This window comes from Tyto alba, unplaced genomic scaffold (assembly GCF_018691265.1).
Source record: "Tyto alba isolate M040663 unplaced genomic scaffold, T.alba_DEE_v4.0 Super-Scaffold_38, whole genome shotgun sequence".
In the NCBI taxonomy this organism is placed as follows: domain Eukaryota; kingdom Metazoa; phylum Chordata; class Aves; order Strigiformes; family Tytonidae; genus Tyto; species Tyto alba.
This window is the reverse complement of record NW_024881313.1, coordinates 40,475,591-40,492,200: the sequence shown is the minus strand read 5'-3', so window position 1 is coordinate 40,492,200 and position 16,610 is coordinate 40,475,591. Positions and strand designations below refer to the sequence as shown.

Sequence of the window (16,610 nt, the reverse complement as noted above, 5' to 3'; positions counted from 1 at the left end):
CCACCCCTGTCCTCCTCCTCTCCAGAGGGCAAGGAGGACAAGCAGAGCTCCCCAGACCAGCAGCACCCCGTGGACACCGAGGCACAAGCCCCCACCCAGCCCCACCACCACGCTCACCTCAGCAGGCTGCCCAGCCCCCACCACGATGAGCTTGCCATCCTCCAACCCCACCAAGATGTGACTCTTCTCCTTGGTGACCGAGACGCTGTGGACGGGCACCCGCATGGGCACGGGGGGCACGGCCACCCGGAGGCTGGGAGAAGAAAAACGGTGGGATGGGACCCCTCGAGCCCCACCCTGAACACCCCGAGGGGGTGGTTGAGGTGGGGCAAGGTGGGTGGCAGCCTTTACCTCTGGAGGTCACGGATCTCCAGCCCGCACTGCATGGTCCCCAGCACCACGAAGTCCTCGGTCAAGCACATGGCGGTCACCTCCTCGTCCAAGGGGACGGAGGAGAGGTGCTTCCCGTTCACCGAGTAGAGGTGCAGCGCGAACCTGTCCTGCAAGACAGAGCGAAGAGGGGGGGCACCACGCGCGCTGACGGGGACGAGGGCGAGGGCGCAGGGACACCTGGCCATACCTTCAAGCAGGCCCGTTGACCAACGGCGGTCTGGGCCACCACTTGCCCCTCCGGCCCCACAGCCAGGTGGGAGAGGACGGCGGGTGGTGAGCTCTCACCGGGCGGCCGCAAGGACCGGATGAAGAGCCCCCGGCGGATGGTGTGGATGATGATGGTGCCGTCCTACGGGAGGAAGGGGACACGGGTGGAGCGATGGCGGCACCCCCCAACCTTGCCGCCCGCCCCACCACCCCAACTCACCTTGGAGCCCGACACCACCATGTCCAGCTCGGTGCTGATGGCCACGCACGTCACCTCGGCGTCGTGGCCGTACAGGACCTGGACGGGTTTGGGAGCCAAGCCACTGGAAAACCCACCCTGGTGTTGGGGACACGGGGACCTCGGTGACCTGGTGGCAAGCACCCACCACAAGCTCCCGGCCGGAGCGTGGGGTAAGGGTCAACCCCCCTACCTGCTGTAGGACCTGCCACACCATGCAGGTGGTGTCTCGGGATCCAGAAATGAGGTAGATGCCGCAGAGGTCAAGCGCCAGGCAGGTGACAACATCTGTGACACCCAGAGGGACACCAGGAGGTCCTGTTCCACCACGCTCGGCACCCCGGCCCCGCGGGATGACACCAAGATGTGTTTTGGGGTGCGGGGATCCTGCTAACCCTAACCCCACCCCAGCTCTGCGATGGAGCCTGGCCTGTCCCCAGAAGACGGGAGACACTGGGAGATGTCCCCTGCCCGCTCACGTGTCCCCTGCGTTCCCATGGCCCTACAAACCCATTGGGGCATCATCAGACCTTCACCATCGCTGGAGGACGTACCTATGTGCCGGGTGATGTGCCCAACAACCTTCCCTTTGGCCAGCGAGGTGATGCGGAGGCTGTTGTCCCAGTGTCCCCCGCTGAAGAGCAGCTTCCCGTCGGGGGACACGGCCAGTGTGCGGGAGCAGAGGTCCGCGCCGGGGGCGAAGGGGCCCTGCAGGAAGCGCTGGGTCCTGGTGGGGAGGGACACGGGATGGTGGCAGAGCCACGGGTGGGCTGGTGGCACCTCCAGGGACCACCCCTGGGGACCACGTGCCCGACTCACTTTGCGTTGGAGACAGTGGGGTCTTTGGTGAAGCTGAAGTAGTTGGAGATGTTCTTGTCGTAGGGTAACCAGTTATGGGTCCCCAACAAGCCGTTGGCACTCACGGTGACCTGGGCAGAGATGGAGATGGAGGTGACATAGCTCCCACCTCCTGGGGTCTGGGTCCTGGCCCCCCTGGGCTAGCAGCACGCGCCCGTGCCTCAGTTTCCCTCCACTCACCAGGACGTCGGGTGATCCCTGAGTGATGAAGGAGTGCGCCTGGTTCTTGGGGACCACGGCTTGCACCAGGGCCACCCCATCGCTGATGCCCTGCGGGGAGACAGTAACCAGTGGGCACCCTCCTGGTCACCATCCCCACCCCTAGTCCTGGCCAGGGACCCCCCCCTCGCCCCCTCAGGGTTGTCCTCACCTCCACAAAGAAGGACTTGAGCTGGTCCAGGTTCTCAAAGACGTTGGGTGAACGGGTGTCGAGGCGGGCCAGCCTCCGGGCAGCGCTCTCTGCTGACAGCCGGGCAGGATGGGGTTCCTGGAGGGGGTGAGGGAACGCATGAGAAGGGGTGGGGGGCGGCCCCCCAAAAAGGGTTATATGTTTTTGGGGGTGGGGGTAGGAGCTACCTTGAGCAGCTGGCAGGGCGTCTGCCCAAAGTTGCTGATGATGCCCTCCAGAGCTTTCCTCTGCGTCTCATCGGCGATGGCGTCCAGGTCGACGGCCCCTGGGGGATGGGGATGGTCGTGGGGGGGGCCACCTGGTAGGTGTCCCCCCCACCTCCCTGCCCCACCGCTCACCTTCATAGGTGCAATAGTAGAAGACGTTGAGGGCCTCCACGGCAGCCGGGCCTCGCTGCTTGTACCCGAAAATGAGGTCGATCCACTCGTGGAGGTGGGCCGAGACGTACTCGGACTCCTGTCCGAGGATGGGGCAAATCAGGGTGGGCCAGGAATGCCCACCCCACCCCAGGGGGTGGGAGTGGAGGAGGGAGAGGTCTGGGTGAGCTCCACCACCTCACCAGGGCTTTGCGGTGCTGGTAGATGAAGTCCTCGCGGGAGCGCGCCCACCGGGGCAGCACCACGTCGCCCACCTTCTCGTTGGAGAGCTGCAGGCAGCCCAAGTCGAAACCTGAAGGCAGAGAAGGCAGGGGGGGTGAGGGACCCCGACCCCCGCCACGCTCCCACGGGTGCTGTCCCCACGGCGGGGGTGATGGGTGCCCCTCACCGTTCTGGTTCTCCAGGAACTCGGGGAAGTAGAAGAACTCAGGGATGAGCTCCTTGACGTCCACGGGGTTCTCCATGCGGGCTTGCCATGCCGCTGGCACCGAGTGGAACTGCCGGTCCGAGCAGTCAAACCTGGTGGCACAGGACACCCGGTCGGAGCCCGCTTGTCCCCCAGAATGTCCCCTCCCCGGGGTGCACCCACTGGGTTGCCCACCTGCCGCTCTGCAGCTGGATGTGGAGGGTGGTGAAGGGCTCGGTGCGGATCAGGTAGTGCATGACGCCCGCCGCGTTGGAGTAGTGCGTGCCGTAGTGGAACTTGTCCACGGTGCCCGTGGGGTCCTCGAAGCTCTCGTACCTGGGGGCGAGGTGTGCGTGGCGGGGCGGGCGCACCAGGAGCCAGCTAAGCCCTCCCTGCGTCCCCCACCCCTCGTTTTTGGGGTACTCACTTCTCCTTCACATCCCGGGCGTGCCGCTCGTTGGCCACCCCGATGGGCTTGGACAGGTCCCGAAACACGGCCGGGTCGGTGAGGTCGAGGGTCTCTGAGACGTAATCCCGCAGGATCCAGGGGAACTGGGTGGGGGTGAGAGGTGGGTGAGGCTGGGGCAAGGCACGAGCTCACTGGGGGGGACGGAGGAGGGGACACGGGGCTCACCACGGGGTACTGGGAGAGGTCGTTGTAGGTGCGCCCTGCGATCGTGTTCAGCTGCATGAGGTACTCGAAGTTGGAGATCTCCCGCAGGACCCATTTCTGGAGTGAAGGGAGGGGGGCTGAGATGGGCTGGGGGTGGCAGGAGATGGGGCAGACACTCCCACCCCATGGCTGTGCCCGTCCCATGGCCATCCCGTCTCGGACCATCCCTGCCACCACAGTTGTCCCTGGTCTCACAGCCATCCCCAACCCATGACCATTCCCATCCCACAACCAGCCCTGGTCCCATGGCCATCCCTGGTCCCACAGCCATCCCTCAGCCATTGGGCATCCCCATACCATGGCCATCCCTGGTCCCAAGGCCATCTCCAACCCATGGCCATTCCTGGCCCCATGACCATCCTTGGTCTCAGACCATTCCTGGTCCCACAGTCACCCCATTCCATGGCCATCCCTGGTCCCAAGGCCATCTCCAACCCATGGCCATCCCTGGTCCCATGGGACATCCTTGGTCTCAGACCATTCCTGGTCCCATGGTCACCCCATTCCATGGCCATCCTTGGTCCCAAGGCCATCTCCAACCCATGGCCATCCTTGGTCCCATGGTACATCCTTGTTCTCAGACCATTCCTGGTCCCACGGTCACCCCATTCCATGGCCATCCCTGGTCCCAAGGCCATCTCCAACCCATGGCCATTCCTGGTCCCATGACCATCCTTGGTCTCAGACCATTCCTGGTCCCATGGTCACCCCATTCCACGGCCATCCCTGGTCCCAAGGCCATCTCCAACCCATGGCCATCCTTGGTCCCATGACCATCCTTGGTCTCAGACCATTCCTGGTCCCATGGTCACCCCATTCCATGGCCATCCCTGGTCCCAAGGCCATCTCCAACCCATGGCCATCCCTGGTCCCATGGGACATCCTTGGTCTCAGACCATTCCTGGTCCCATGGTCACCCCATTCCACGGCCATCCCTGGTCCCAAGGCCATCTCCAACCCATGGCCATCCCTGGTCCCACGGGCCATCCTTGGTCTCAGACCATTCCTAGTCCCGTGGCCATTCCTGGTCCCACGCTGGCACCCTCCCCTTTGCCATCCAGGAAGAGGAGATATGGGGTGGGGCTGGGCAAGGAGGGGCCAGTACCTGTGTGAGCCCCGAGGCTTTCAACAGCTCTTGGGGCGACCGGCTGCCGAAGTAGATCTGGCTGGGGGGACGCAGGCCAAGGATGCAGGAGTAGACCTTGTTCCTCACCTGAGTGAGAAGATGTGGAGTGGTCACAGTCCGGGCGGTGCCGTGGCACCGGGAAGGTTTTGGGGACGGTAGAGGGAAGGGTGCCACCACCCACCTTTTTTTTGAAGTTGAGGAAGTAGTTGGCCTGGTCGATGAAGAAGAGCTCGAGGGCGGAGCGGCGCAGGTTGTAGCGGCGCAGGTGGACCTCACGCAGGTGGGACAAGGGGCGCTTGAAGTCGTAGCCGATCCCTGTCGAGATACCGGGGCGGGGGTGGTGGGCACAGAAGCCCCACGGGTGTCACCATCCACCTGGACCCCCAATCTTGAGGCAGGGATCAGGGCCAGCATCGCTCTGGGGCCGTGAGGAGCCCACCTCCAACACAACCAGCACCCGGCCTGACGGGCTTCTGAGGGAGATGGGATGGGTGGGGGACCCCCCCGCCGCCCCCCAAAAGGAGCACATGCCGTTACCTCCCTCTGTCTCCTCCTTCTCGCTGCTGCCATCGTAGAAGTAGACGTGCTGGGTTGTCACCTCTAAGCGGCCGGGGACCACGGCCACCGTCGTGATGAGCTCGCAGTCCTCTGAGACCACCAGCTTCTCCCGCTGGTTCTGCTCCTTGGGCTCAGCTCTGGGTGACACAGTGGGACGAGGAGACCCCGGTGACACCCCCAGCCTGGGCGAGACAGCACCATGGCAAGGGATGGGGACACTCACTGGTTGTCCAGGACGGGGAGGTCCTCCTCGGCCAGTTGGTCATCCTCCAGTTCACTCACCTTGGCCTCCTTGGCCATGGCGAGCGGGAGGGACTCAGCGGGGTTGTGGAGGTGATCAGCTCCTGAAATGAGGAGGGGGTCAGCAGGCCCTCCTGGCCCCCCACAGCTGGGTCACAAAGTCCTCTGAAGGGCCCCCATCCCACCCCCTAACCCCAACAGGGTCCATGACAGCTCCCAGTTCAACCCCACCACGTGCATCCAGCTGGTGACAACCCCTTGCCCATGGCATGAGGGCACCCTTGGGTGCCCCACCTCCATCAGCCTCACCCAAATTGTCCCGCAGGGCACTGGCCTCCAAGTGTTGGTCAAAATTCAGGTTGGGCACCAACTTCAGCCTCATCCTAGAGTAGGTCTCAGCGCTCGACAGCTTCCAGCGAACCTCTGGTGGGTTCCTGGGGGGCAGGTGGGGGGGGTGAGGCACCCTGGGGACCCCCAGCCGTGCCATCCCTCCCCAGGGATGGGAGGCAGGGGCTCACCGGTCGGCCCAGGCGGAGCGGGGCGAGGTGAGGAGGCGGCACAGGGACCGCCACTGCTTCAGCACGGTGCTGTGGTGGTTGTTGGCCTGCTTGAGCACGTTGGCGTGCCGGGCATTTTCCGCCCTGGAGCGCTTTGACGATGGCTCCAGCACCAGCTCCTGCCAAGGGAGCAGGAGAGTGAAGTGACAGCAGGGCTGGGGCTTGAGGACAACCCTGAGATGAGGAGCATGTCCATGGGGTGATGTCCCCAGGGTGAAGAGAATGTCCCTGAGGTGAGGAGCACATCCCTGGGACGATGTCCTTGGGGTGAGGAGCACATCCCCAGGATGATATCCCCAGGATGAGGAGCACCTCCTGAGGGCAGTGACCCCAGGGCAAGGAGCATGTCCCCAGGATGACATCCCTGGGATGAAGAGCACATCCCCAGCATTATTGTCCCCAGGAAGAGGAGTATGTCCCTGGGGCAAGGAGCATGTCCCTGGCATTCCCAGAGTGAGGAGCACATCCCCAGGGTGACGTCTTAGGGGTGAGGAGCACATCTCCAGGATGATGTCCTTGGGTGATGTCCCTGGGGTGAGGAGCATGTACTCAAGGTGAGGAGCACATCCCTGGAATGATGTCCCTGGGATGATGAGAACATCCCTGGGATGACATCCCCAAGATGAGGAGCATGTCCCCAGAACGATGTCCCCACATCCTGAGGACGATGTCCCCAGAGTAAGGATGATCTCCCCAGGATGACATTCCCACATTCCCAGGGTGAAAAGCACGTCCCCAGGATTAATGTTCCCAGAGTGAGGAGCATGTTTCCGGGATGACATCCTTGGAGTGACAAGCTCACCCCCATGACCCTGGGATGACGACCCTGGGCTAAGATGCACATCCTGAGGAGGATGTCCCCCAGGATGACATCCTCGGCATGAGGAGCACAGCCCCAGGATTAAAACCCCCAGGGAGAGGAGCAGGTCCCTAGGATGACATCCCCAGAGCAAGGAGCGCATCCCCTGGATGACATCCTTGGGATGAGGAGCATGTCCCCAAGATGAGGAGCACATAGAATCCTGGAATGGTTTGAGTTGGGAGGGACCTTAAAGACCATCCAGTCTCAATCCCCCTGCCCCGGGCAGGGCCCCCTTCGCCCAGCCCAGGGGGCTCCCAGCCCTGTCCAACCTGGCCTTGAACCCTTCCAGGGAGGGGGCACCCACAGCTGCTCTGGGCACCCTGGGCCAGCGCCTCCCCCCCCGCACAGGGAACAATTTCTTAGATCTAACCTATATCCACCGTTTTTCAGTTTAAAACTGTTACCCCTCATCCTATCACTACATGCCCTTGTAGAAAGTCCCTCTCCAGCTTTCTTGTAGGTCCCCTTTAGCTACTGGACATCCCCAAGGTGACATCTCAGGGGCGAGGAGCAGGCAGTACCTGGAACATCCTGCGGCTGACCGCCTTCTCCTGCTCCCGCCGCTGGGAGCTGCTCATCATGGCATCGTAGCAGGAGTTCCAGAAATTGGACATGTGGTCATGGCTCTTGGCAAAGGTGTCCATCTCAAACTGGGCCATGGTGGGCTGCACCTACCGAGAGAACCAGAAGGAGAAGGGAGGTGTTTGCAAGGCTTGGCACCCACCAACCATCACTCGGGCTATGAGCATCCCTGCCCTGGAGGTCACCCTTGCTGTCCCCACCCGGTGACACGGGGATCCCACCACAGCACGGACCCATCTCTCAGCATGGGAAGGTGTTTCCCCAACAGCAGTGCCACCCCACGCCCCACGGCACCCACGTGCTTCTCGATGAAGGCCCTCCACTCCGGCGTGGTGCAGAAGAGCTGGAAGTCTTCATAGAAAGTGGGGCTGCCGTTGGTGGGGGGCAGCGAGGGCAGGAAGAGGTGCAGCTGCAGGGTCTCGTAGCACTGGTCCATGAGCGTGCGGACGATGGGCACCAACCAGGAGAAAGTCTCCGACTTGGCGTCCAACGAGCGTCGCAGCGGGGTCTCCAGCTTGCCCAGCAGGTAGCAGGCCTCATCCTTTTTGGGGGCTGAGGCGGTCTGCAGCAGGCTGTGGAGCTTCACGTACGCCAGCGAGTGCAGCTGAAGGCAAGGTGGGGACACACACACACACACGGGACATCAAATGGGGGCCACCACGGGCTGGGGTCTCACCCCGAGGCCCAGGAAGGAGTGACCCACCTGCGGGTCCTGCAGCATGATGTAGCCTACGAGGACGCGTAGACCCGTCTGGGCCATCTCCTTGAGGTCGGAGGTGCCGTTGGCCAGGTGGTACCAGACGCCCAGTTTGTCCAGCAGACTGCTCACCCCCTCGTAGATCTGGGGGGGGAGTGGGGGCACAGTGAGCCCCCCCGCCCCCTGCCCGGCCAAACCCCTCCGCAAAGCCACCAGGTCTAACCCATCACCCAGCCACCCTCGGCTTTGCTTGACCTGGGTTTGGGTTGCGGGCAGGGGTTAGGATTAGGGTTTAGGGGTAGGGTAGAGCCCCAACTCGTAACACTAATGACAAGCTAGTTGAGGTTTGGCATAAGGTTTATGGGTTGGGGTTTAGGGTATGGGTTTACGGTACGGGTGTAGGGTGAGGGTTAAGGGTTAGGACCGGGGTTAGGGCTAGGGTATAGAACTGGGGTTAGGGTTGAGGTTTATGGGAAGGATGTAGGGTCAAGGTTTAGGATTGGGATTCAGGAGGTGCAGTTAGATTTATAAATTATGAGTGAAGGTTAGGTTGTAGGGTATAGGATTAGGATTTCGGTTTACAGTCAAGTTGTAGGGTTAGCGTTAAGGGTTGGGATTGGGTTTAGGGCTAGGGCACAGAATTGGGGTTAGGGCTGAGGTTTATGGCAAGGATGTAGGGATAAAGTTTAGGATTAGGATTTAGGAGGTACAGTTATGAATTAGGGTTATGGTTTAGGGTTAGACCTTAGAGTATAGGGCTGGGGTTTTGGGTTTACAGTGAGGGTGCAGGGTTAAGGTTAAAGTTTAGGTTTAAGGGTTAGGGTCAGGGTTTAGGATCAGGATTAGGGTTTCCAACAATAGTGTAGGGTTAGGGTTTATAGCAAGAGTTATGGATATGAGTTAGGGATAAGGCTTAGGGTTAGATCTGAGCATATGGGGTTAGAGTATAGGGTTATATTTACAGTAAGGTTGTGGGGTTAGGGTTAAGGTTTAGGACTGTGGTTAGGGCTAGGGTGTAGAATTGGGGTTAGGGTTGAGCTTTATGGCAAGGATGTAGGGTTAAGATTTAGGGTTTGCATTTAGGAGGTACGGTTAGATTACAGGTCATGAGTTAAGGTTAGGATTTGGGGTTTTGGTTTATATTAAGGGTGTAGGGTTAGGATTAAGGGTTGTGGTTTATGAGAATGATGTAGGGTTAAGGCTTAGGATTAGGATTTAGGAGGTATGGTTAGATTTACAGGCTACGAGTTAGGGTTATGGGTTAGGGTTATGCCTTATGGTATAAGGCTAGGGGATTGGATTTATGGTAAGGGTGTAGGGTTAAGGTTATCACTTAGGATTAGGGGTTAGGGTTTACAGCAGGTGTTAGATTTACTGGTTAGGAGTGAGGGATAGGGTTTAGGGTCAGATCTTAACATATAGGATTAGAGTATCGAATTTGGGTTTATCATAAAGTTGCAGGATTGGGGTTAAGGATTAGAATTAAGGGCTAGGGTATAGGATTGGGCTTCAGAGCAAGGGTGCAGGGTTATGTTTAAAGCTTAGGGTTAGAGTTGGAGTTTATGGCACGGGCGTAGGGCTAGGGCTGAGGTTTAGGGTTAGGATTTGATTTACTGGTCGTGGGTTAGAGTTATGGTTTAGGAATAAGGCACAGAGGTTAGCTTGAAGGGCTCCAGGTAGGGGCAGGGTTTAGGGTTAGGGCGAACATCAGGGGCCAGGGGTTGGCATTAGGGCTCAGAGCTCAGGTTTGGGATCAGGAACCCCCCCGCTTGTGCCCACCCACCTTCTCGCTCCACAGGGCCTGGTTGTTGTGTCCCTCGGAGAACAAGAAATCCTGGAGCAGGCGCAGCAGCTTGAGGGCATTGTGGGTGAGACCGGGCAGGGTGGCCGGCCCCGACTCCTTCAGGTCCGTCAGCGCCGACTCCAGCATCATCTCCAGGAGGCTGCCGGAGAGCAGGTGGCTCCGTAGGGTGGTCCTCCCTCGGGAGGGATGCCCCCACCCGGACCTGGGTAGGACTCACCTGCGCTTGATCTCGTCAGGGGGCCTCACCAGCTCGCACGCCGTCCCCAGCTTGGTGAGGACGGAGAAGACCTGCCCGCGCTCCCTCCACGCGTCGTCGTCCCAGCCTTCCACCCCACGCCAAGTCACCGAGAAGATGATGTTGGTCAAGAGGTTGCACAGCTCCTCCTCGGGTGTTTGCTGTCAACGGGAGAGGAAGGATGAGCACTCCGGTGCCCAGCGTAGCCCAGGGTGGTGGGCACGACGGTTTGGGGCTCACCTGGGGGTTGCTGGTGTTGGAGACGTTGTCACTGGGCAGCGCATCCTGGTAGCTGCTCTCATCTAGGACGTTTGAGAGGCTGGAGCTCTTGCGCGCTCGCATTCCCGGGAAGGGCTTGAAGCTCTCCAGGGGTGAGGGGGTGCCAGGGCCGCTGGCGGGGGTCTGTGTGCCGCTCTCGGCCGTGGCGATGGAGCTGGTGCTGGCCAGGTCAAGACCCAGGTCAAAGGGTGAGGTGGAGAAGGGTGAGAGCGGGTGGTAGACACCATCGAAGGGAGGACCATCGCCAGGGTTGGAGGATGAGCGACTGGCCCGGTCGGAGGAGTCGAAAGACTTGAAGTGGTAAGAGTGGAAGGACTTGGTGTGGCCGCTGGGGGAGATGGAGTGGTCGGAGAAGCCCTCAGAGAGCTCCTGGTCTGAGGCCTCGTAGCCCAGTGGCAGGAAGACGTCCAGCTCCTGCAGCTCAGCTGGTGGTGGGCTCACCCCCTCCTTGCTGGAGGGGTCCGAGAGGCGGAGGAGCTCCAGGCAGCCCCCGTTGCCCGCGTTGCTCAGGCTGTGCTGGCGGGACTCATAGGACTCCTTGACGTAGAGCTTGGTGAGCGTGTCCTGCCAGCCAGCCAACCTCGCCAGCTGCTTCACCATGTCCTGCTGCCCGTAGATCAAGTGGAAGAGCTGCAAGAGAAAGCAAGGGGGGAGGGGAGACCCGATGATGTTGCCCCAGTTCCTGGTGGGTCGTCCCCTCCAAGGGGCAGGATGCTTGGTTCTGAGCACCCCAGATCCTCCATAACCATCACGGGGTGCTGGGGCTGCGCCACCTCCACGGTGGCACATCCACACACTGGCGGCCCCACGCATGGGGAGGTACCACCATCCCCATGGTCCCTACGTTTGGGCATGGCCCAGGGAGCTCAGCCCCCAGGTGACAACTCAGTCACAGCCCCTTGCACCCACGGGCCTGCTCACCTTGCGGCAAATATCGAGCCGGACGGTCAGCTCAGCCCGGTGAGACAGGTAAACCACAGCCACTAGGTCCTTGTAGTTGGGAGGGTCTATGGACAAGGAGAGACAGTACTGTGGTGGGACACCTCCTTCTGTCTCCAAAAGCCACCAAAGACCCCCCATCCCCAAGACCAGCTGAGCCTCATGGGAAGCCACCAGTCATGACCCCATGGCACGCGTTCAGGACGGGTGGCCAGCCTGGTTTTGTAAGGGCACATGGTACCTGCCCCGAGGACCTGCTCCGAGAGGCAGCGGAAGAGCAGCATGGAGCTGGGGACGTCACTGAGGCAGGCGATGAGCCCCTGGTACCCGATGTCCTTCAGCTTCAGGCGGTTCTTGCTGCGCTCAGGGACCTTCTCGTACTTCAGCATCTTGTAGAGGACCTGGTGAGAGAGAGAGAGAGAGAAGTGGCCACCCCGCTGCAGCGAAGTCCCCAGCTGATGGAGATGGCAAGAGGTTGGCGCTAGGGACCTGCTTTACCTTGAAGACCCTCTCCCGCACTTCATCCGAGAACTTCTTCTGCACCAGCAGTGAGAAGAGGACCTCCACGTGGCCTGGCTCAAAGAGGAAGGTGAAGAGCTGCTCCTGGGCAGGCGAGCCCTTCAGCAGGCTGTGGATCACCTCCAGTGCCCCGCAGACCTGCAGGACACGGGGCCGGTTGTCCACTGCCCTCCGTGCGCCCCACCAGGACCTCAATGACTTCTCCCTATCTGCTGCCGAGCACCGGGTGAGCCCACGGCGCATGGAGGCGTTTGGGGACCCAGGTGGCTTGGTGCCATACCTGCTGCTCATCCTGTGCCCCGGCCACGTAGTTCAGCAAGCTCTGCATCTCCTCCCCAGAGAAGCTCCTGCAGAAGAAATCCTTCACCAGGCTGAAGAGGGAAGTCTGCACTGTTTTGATGTCGTCGGCGGCTGTGGTCTTCTCCCTGGAGGTGCTGATGGACAGACACGCGTGGGCATTCCCTCTGGGGACGTGCACAGCCACCCCCCTCGCCCCTTGTCACCCATCGCCAGCATGATCCCAAATCCCACCATGAAGCCTGAGGAGCTCCAAGACAGCCCAGTGTGGATATTCCTTCTGGCCAACCCTGCCCACTGGGAAACATCCGCCCCACACGTTTGGGTCTCTGCAGGGTACGAGCAACCCCAGTGTCACGGGCGTGCGGAAACGCATCGGGTCAGACAAGCAAAGCGCATCAGCTCGTTGCAGAAACCACCATGATCCCAGTTGCTGCTGGTGAGACACTGGGGGGGGGGGGGCGGTGTGGATTTGGGGTCAGAGATCTGGGTGGAGGTTTGGGAATGAGGCATGGCCATGGGGAGTGGAAGGTCCTGCGCCCACCACCATGCTCCCACACTGGAAGGTTCTCCCATGAGGTGCTCGGAGGGGAGATATTTCCCCAAGCAAAGAGTGTCTGCCTCAAACTGTAGCTCCAAGGGGCGAAGCCCACCACCATGTCAGTGTTAGGGGGTTCAGCTCACCCGTAGTACGTCCGGATGGAGTCGAGGACGTACTGCACCCCGTACTTCTTGCGGATGCGCTGCTTGTGGTCCTTTACAACGTTGGCCAGATACTGGATATGACCTGGAGGGAGAAGATGTGAGCAGCTGTGGAGGCCGGCTGGGATGGAGAACAGCCCCCAACCACCTCCCAGTTCCCACCTAAGCGGACGGCGAAGTCGCTGTTGCTCCAGATGCGGAAGTCGAAGAGGAGATGCTGGTAGAGAAGGTGCAGCAGGAGCCCGCTGCCCTCAGAGGCCACCTGCTCCATGAGGATCTGCGAGGCCATCAACGTGCTCATGTCCAGCAGCGGGCTGGAGACCTGCCATGGGCAAGAAGGGAGGCTTAGAGCCCCGACCTCCCCCTTGGGGAACGGCCCCGGGGACCGTGGGATGGAGCCTTTGGTAGCATCCCCCCCACCTTCTGCAGCAGCGCCCCGATGATGGCCGGTCCGTGGCACTGCACCAGGCTCTCCTGGTTCACTGGGTGGTTCTGGATGAAGTTCTTCACCAGCAGCAGGAAGGCGGCCACGCTGTTCCTCTCCAGCCTGCTCTCTGCAAGGCACAGGGCAGAGCCCCACCGGTGGCTGTGAGCCCTGTGCCCACCCAAACACCTTCGACAGCGCTGCCTGCATCATCTGCCTGCAAGGGGCAACCTGGAGACCCCACCGTCACCTTCTCTCTGCGAACTTTTCAGCCTGTTTCCTCCAGTTTTACGTGAGTGGAAACCTCCGTTGCTCTGAGGTTGGAAATAAGCAGCTGGGTATTGGGAGAAAGCCCGTTTCACCTATGCAGGAGAAGGCTCCTGCATGAACCTAGTCCTACTACAAGACATCAGAGACTCCAAGCAAAGGCAAGCCGGAGGTAAAGCAAGCTGGAGCCACCTTCATCTTCCCAGAACTGCTTATTTATGACTCATTGGGTCATAACAACATTAAAAGATGTCAACGGTTTCTCCATTACCCCGTAACTCTTGGTGCCTCAGGCAAGTCCTCTCCTGCCTGTGGTAGACACCAGCCTGGTCCAGGCAGCACCTACGTGGCAACAGGGTTACCCTCCAGCCACCTGAGCAGGACAGATCCTGCTTCACGTCCCACGAGGTCCTCACCTGAGGACCTGCCCAGCGGGATGAGCATGCCCTGAGCGTTCCTGGAGGACGTCAGCTCTGGTCCCACCAGGTCGTTGGTCTCCTGCTCATCTTCGGGCTCCTCCTTCTTGGACACCACTTGCTCGAGCAGGGGCAGCAGCACGCCCATCCCACCCACGCAGTTGACCACGTCCTGCCGGAGGGAGGCGAGAAGCTTTGCTGGGTGCTGCGTGGTGACGGCCGCGTGGAGGAGGAGGTTGCACATGCACCCAGGGTCCGTCCCGCCTGCTCATGGGCTCGGCCTGAGCTGGGGAGAGCCAGGCCCTGTGGCTAGCAAAGATCGGGGTGTGCCTACAGCACAAACCTAAAACGGGTCCCCAAAAAGCACCCGTTCCCCTGCACCACCTCTGGTGCCCACCCTGGATGCTGAGGACCTATGGGGCAAACGGGTCCTTAGGGGACTCGTCGCGCAGGTCCCTGGTGGACCCAATGCCCTGTGGCAGAGTCCCTGTAGGGTCAAGGGGAACCACCAAGGCCACCCAACATCTCGTGGGGGTCCTACTCTGGCCTCGTACCCCAGGAGGGGCCCAGCTGACTCCACACCATGGGACGGACGGGCCATGACGGGCCACCCTGCGCCCAGCGTACCTTGATGTCCCAGTTGACCACCTTGTGCCCCGTCAGCCTCCCATCCAAGCCATGACTGGGAGAGAGGTCCAGACAGATGTTGTTCCTGCAGGCCTAGAAGAGAGCACCATGGGAGCATCCTCATGCTCCTGGAGATGTCACTTACGGTAGAAGGTCTACCAGTGCTGTCCTTGTCCCCAGGGCGGGGGGCTCTCCTCACCTGTGGGGTGTAGTAGAGCAAGAGTTTGCTGCTGAGCTCCACCAAGTCCCCTTCCAGCGCAAACGGTGACGTGACGTTTGGTCCTGGGGGGGAAGAGGACGGGGATGAGCTGGGGCACGGTAGAGGAGACCCCAGTTGCCACCAGCACCCCTGTGGATGTCCCCTGCGTCCCACCCTGACGTACCCGCGCAGAAGAGCGCCTTGACCTGGGCTTGCTGCAGAGCCTCGCAGAAGATGGCCACGGAGCCGAGGTGACCCTCCAGGGAGGTGGGGCTGCCCCATTCGGTGTCCTGGCTGCCGGCTGCCGTGGTGGCCACGACCCCCTCCGTGGGGGGCTGCGTGGGGGTCCAAGCGTAGGGGCCCAGGGCGGCAGGGACAGACTGAGAGCGGCCAAGCGTGGGGTGCGGGGGGAAGACCAGCTCCGGCCCGTGGGACGCAGGCGGGTGGCCAGCAGCAGTGGCAGTGGTGGTGGTGGTCCGGTGGCCCGCGGAGCCGATGCAGCAGGAGGTGAAGGACTGGAAGGGAGAAGGAGTCGTGCTCAAGCCCCCGGCCGCGTGCCGCGGGGAGGGGGTTTGCTTGGGCACCGGCGGGAGAGGGGGGGCCCCCCACCCACCTCATGGAGGGAGGGGAAGCGGAGCTGCGCCGTCTTCCGCAGGTGCCCGTCGGCGTAGATGCTGACGACGTTCTGCCCGAAGGGCCGACGGCCAGCGATGTGGACAATGTCAACGCAGTGCTGGGGGGACAAGGAGGGGGCATCAGGCACCGTGAATGTCCTCGTTGCCCCCTCTGATGGGGGGGTGGGAGAGCGGGACAGGGGTGGGGATGGGGGGTGACGGTCACCCAAGCCGAGTCGTTGAAGGCAAACTCCGGCAGTGCCACCGTCATGTAGTCCTTCTTGGTGCAGACGGCCACCACCAACACGCCGCCGGTGGTGAAGAACGCCTCGAAGCCCGTCCCGCCGGCTGTGAAGAAGCTGTTGGAGGCGAAGCACGGTAGGGACGGGGGGGGGTGCTGCCCATCCTCATCCTCACCTCAGCCCCGCCAGGCCCTCTGTTGAGCATCACCTGTAGAGCTGCCTCCTCTTCGGCCTCGCCGGCGGCTCAGGCTCCTCCTCGCTCAGGCACAACCAGGCGTGGAAGGCGAAGGCGCCGCCGGGCCACTTCTGGACGGTGGGCACCATGATCCCCGCCATACCGGGTGTCAGGTCGAAGCACTGCAGCGCCCGGGGGGGTCCCTCGACCCGCGCCATCCCCGAGAGCGCCCGGATGACGGGCGCCGCGTAGGGGTGGGCTCCCCGACCCCTCTCGTGCCGCAGCAGCCGCAGCAGCTGCCGCAGCTCCCCGGGGCGGATGGAGAGGCTGCCCAACGCTCGCAGCAGCTCCAGTAAATTTTCGGAACAGGCAGCCGGCAGCGCTGGCTCGGTAGCCAGGGCACCCAGGAGGCAGCCCACCATGCCCGCCTTGACGCAGGTGAGGCGGCTGGGCAGGGAGGCCTCGCAGAGCCGCCGCAGCCAGTCCGAGAGGAAGACCTGCAGCTCCCGGCACGCCAGCGCCGGCAGCCAGGCCAGCAGGATGAGCAAGGGTTGCTCGTTGCGGATGGGGCGCACCGGGAAAGACCTGTGGTCGCCTTCCACTGCCTGCCAAAACACAAGAGCTGGTTGGTGTAGCACTGAGCCCGTCAAGAGGGATGGATCCGGCCCCTGGTCACCCTGGGCTGGCA

General features: G+C 61.8%; 1 protein-coding gene across 1 annotated transcript in view; it reads right to left on the bottom strand.

Annotated features, from left to right (window-relative positions):
* NBEAL2 (neurobeachin like 2) overlaps positions 1–16,610 on the bottom strand; it is a 34,566-nt gene that overhangs the window by 2,542 nt on the left and 15,414 nt on the right. Inside the window, 42 exon segments of the mRNA XM_042802056.1 lie at positions 118–253; positions 352–500; positions 581–742; positions 821–937; positions 1,032–1,126; positions 1,393–1,565; positions 1,658–1,767; positions 1,877–1,966; positions 2,067–2,183; positions 2,273–2,370; positions 2,444–2,561; positions 2,665–2,774; positions 2,871–3,001; positions 3,084–3,224; positions 3,316–3,440; positions 3,523–3,618; positions 4,667–4,804; positions 4,806–5,002; positions 5,225–5,382; positions 5,469–5,589; positions 5,795–5,919; positions 6,004–6,161; positions 7,426–7,575; positions 7,785–8,090; positions 8,190–8,327; positions 9,967–10,126; positions 10,205–10,383; positions 10,463–11,131; positions 11,423–11,508; positions 11,682–11,841; positions 11,939–12,097; positions 12,240–12,393; positions 12,941–13,043; positions 13,121–13,280; positions 13,379–13,512; positions 14,066–14,237; positions 14,693–14,785; positions 14,892–14,974; positions 15,076–15,406; positions 15,505–15,624; positions 15,732–15,864; positions 15,956–16,527. Coding sequence (XP_042657990.1) covers positions 118–253; positions 352–500; positions 581–742; positions 821–937; positions 1,032–1,126; positions 1,393–1,565; positions 1,658–1,767; positions 1,877–1,966; positions 2,067–2,183; positions 2,273–2,370; positions 2,444–2,561; positions 2,665–2,774; positions 2,871–3,001; positions 3,084–3,224; positions 3,316–3,440; positions 3,523–3,618; positions 4,667–4,804; positions 4,806–5,002; positions 5,225–5,382; positions 5,469–5,589; positions 5,795–5,919; positions 6,004–6,161; positions 7,426–7,575; positions 7,785–8,090; positions 8,190–8,327; positions 9,967–10,126; positions 10,205–10,383; positions 10,463–11,131; positions 11,423–11,508; positions 11,682–11,841; positions 11,939–12,097; positions 12,240–12,393; positions 12,941–13,043; positions 13,121–13,280; positions 13,379–13,512; positions 14,066–14,237; positions 14,693–14,785; positions 14,892–14,974; positions 15,076–15,406; positions 15,505–15,624; positions 15,732–15,864; positions 15,956–16,527 — 6,927 coding nt within the window.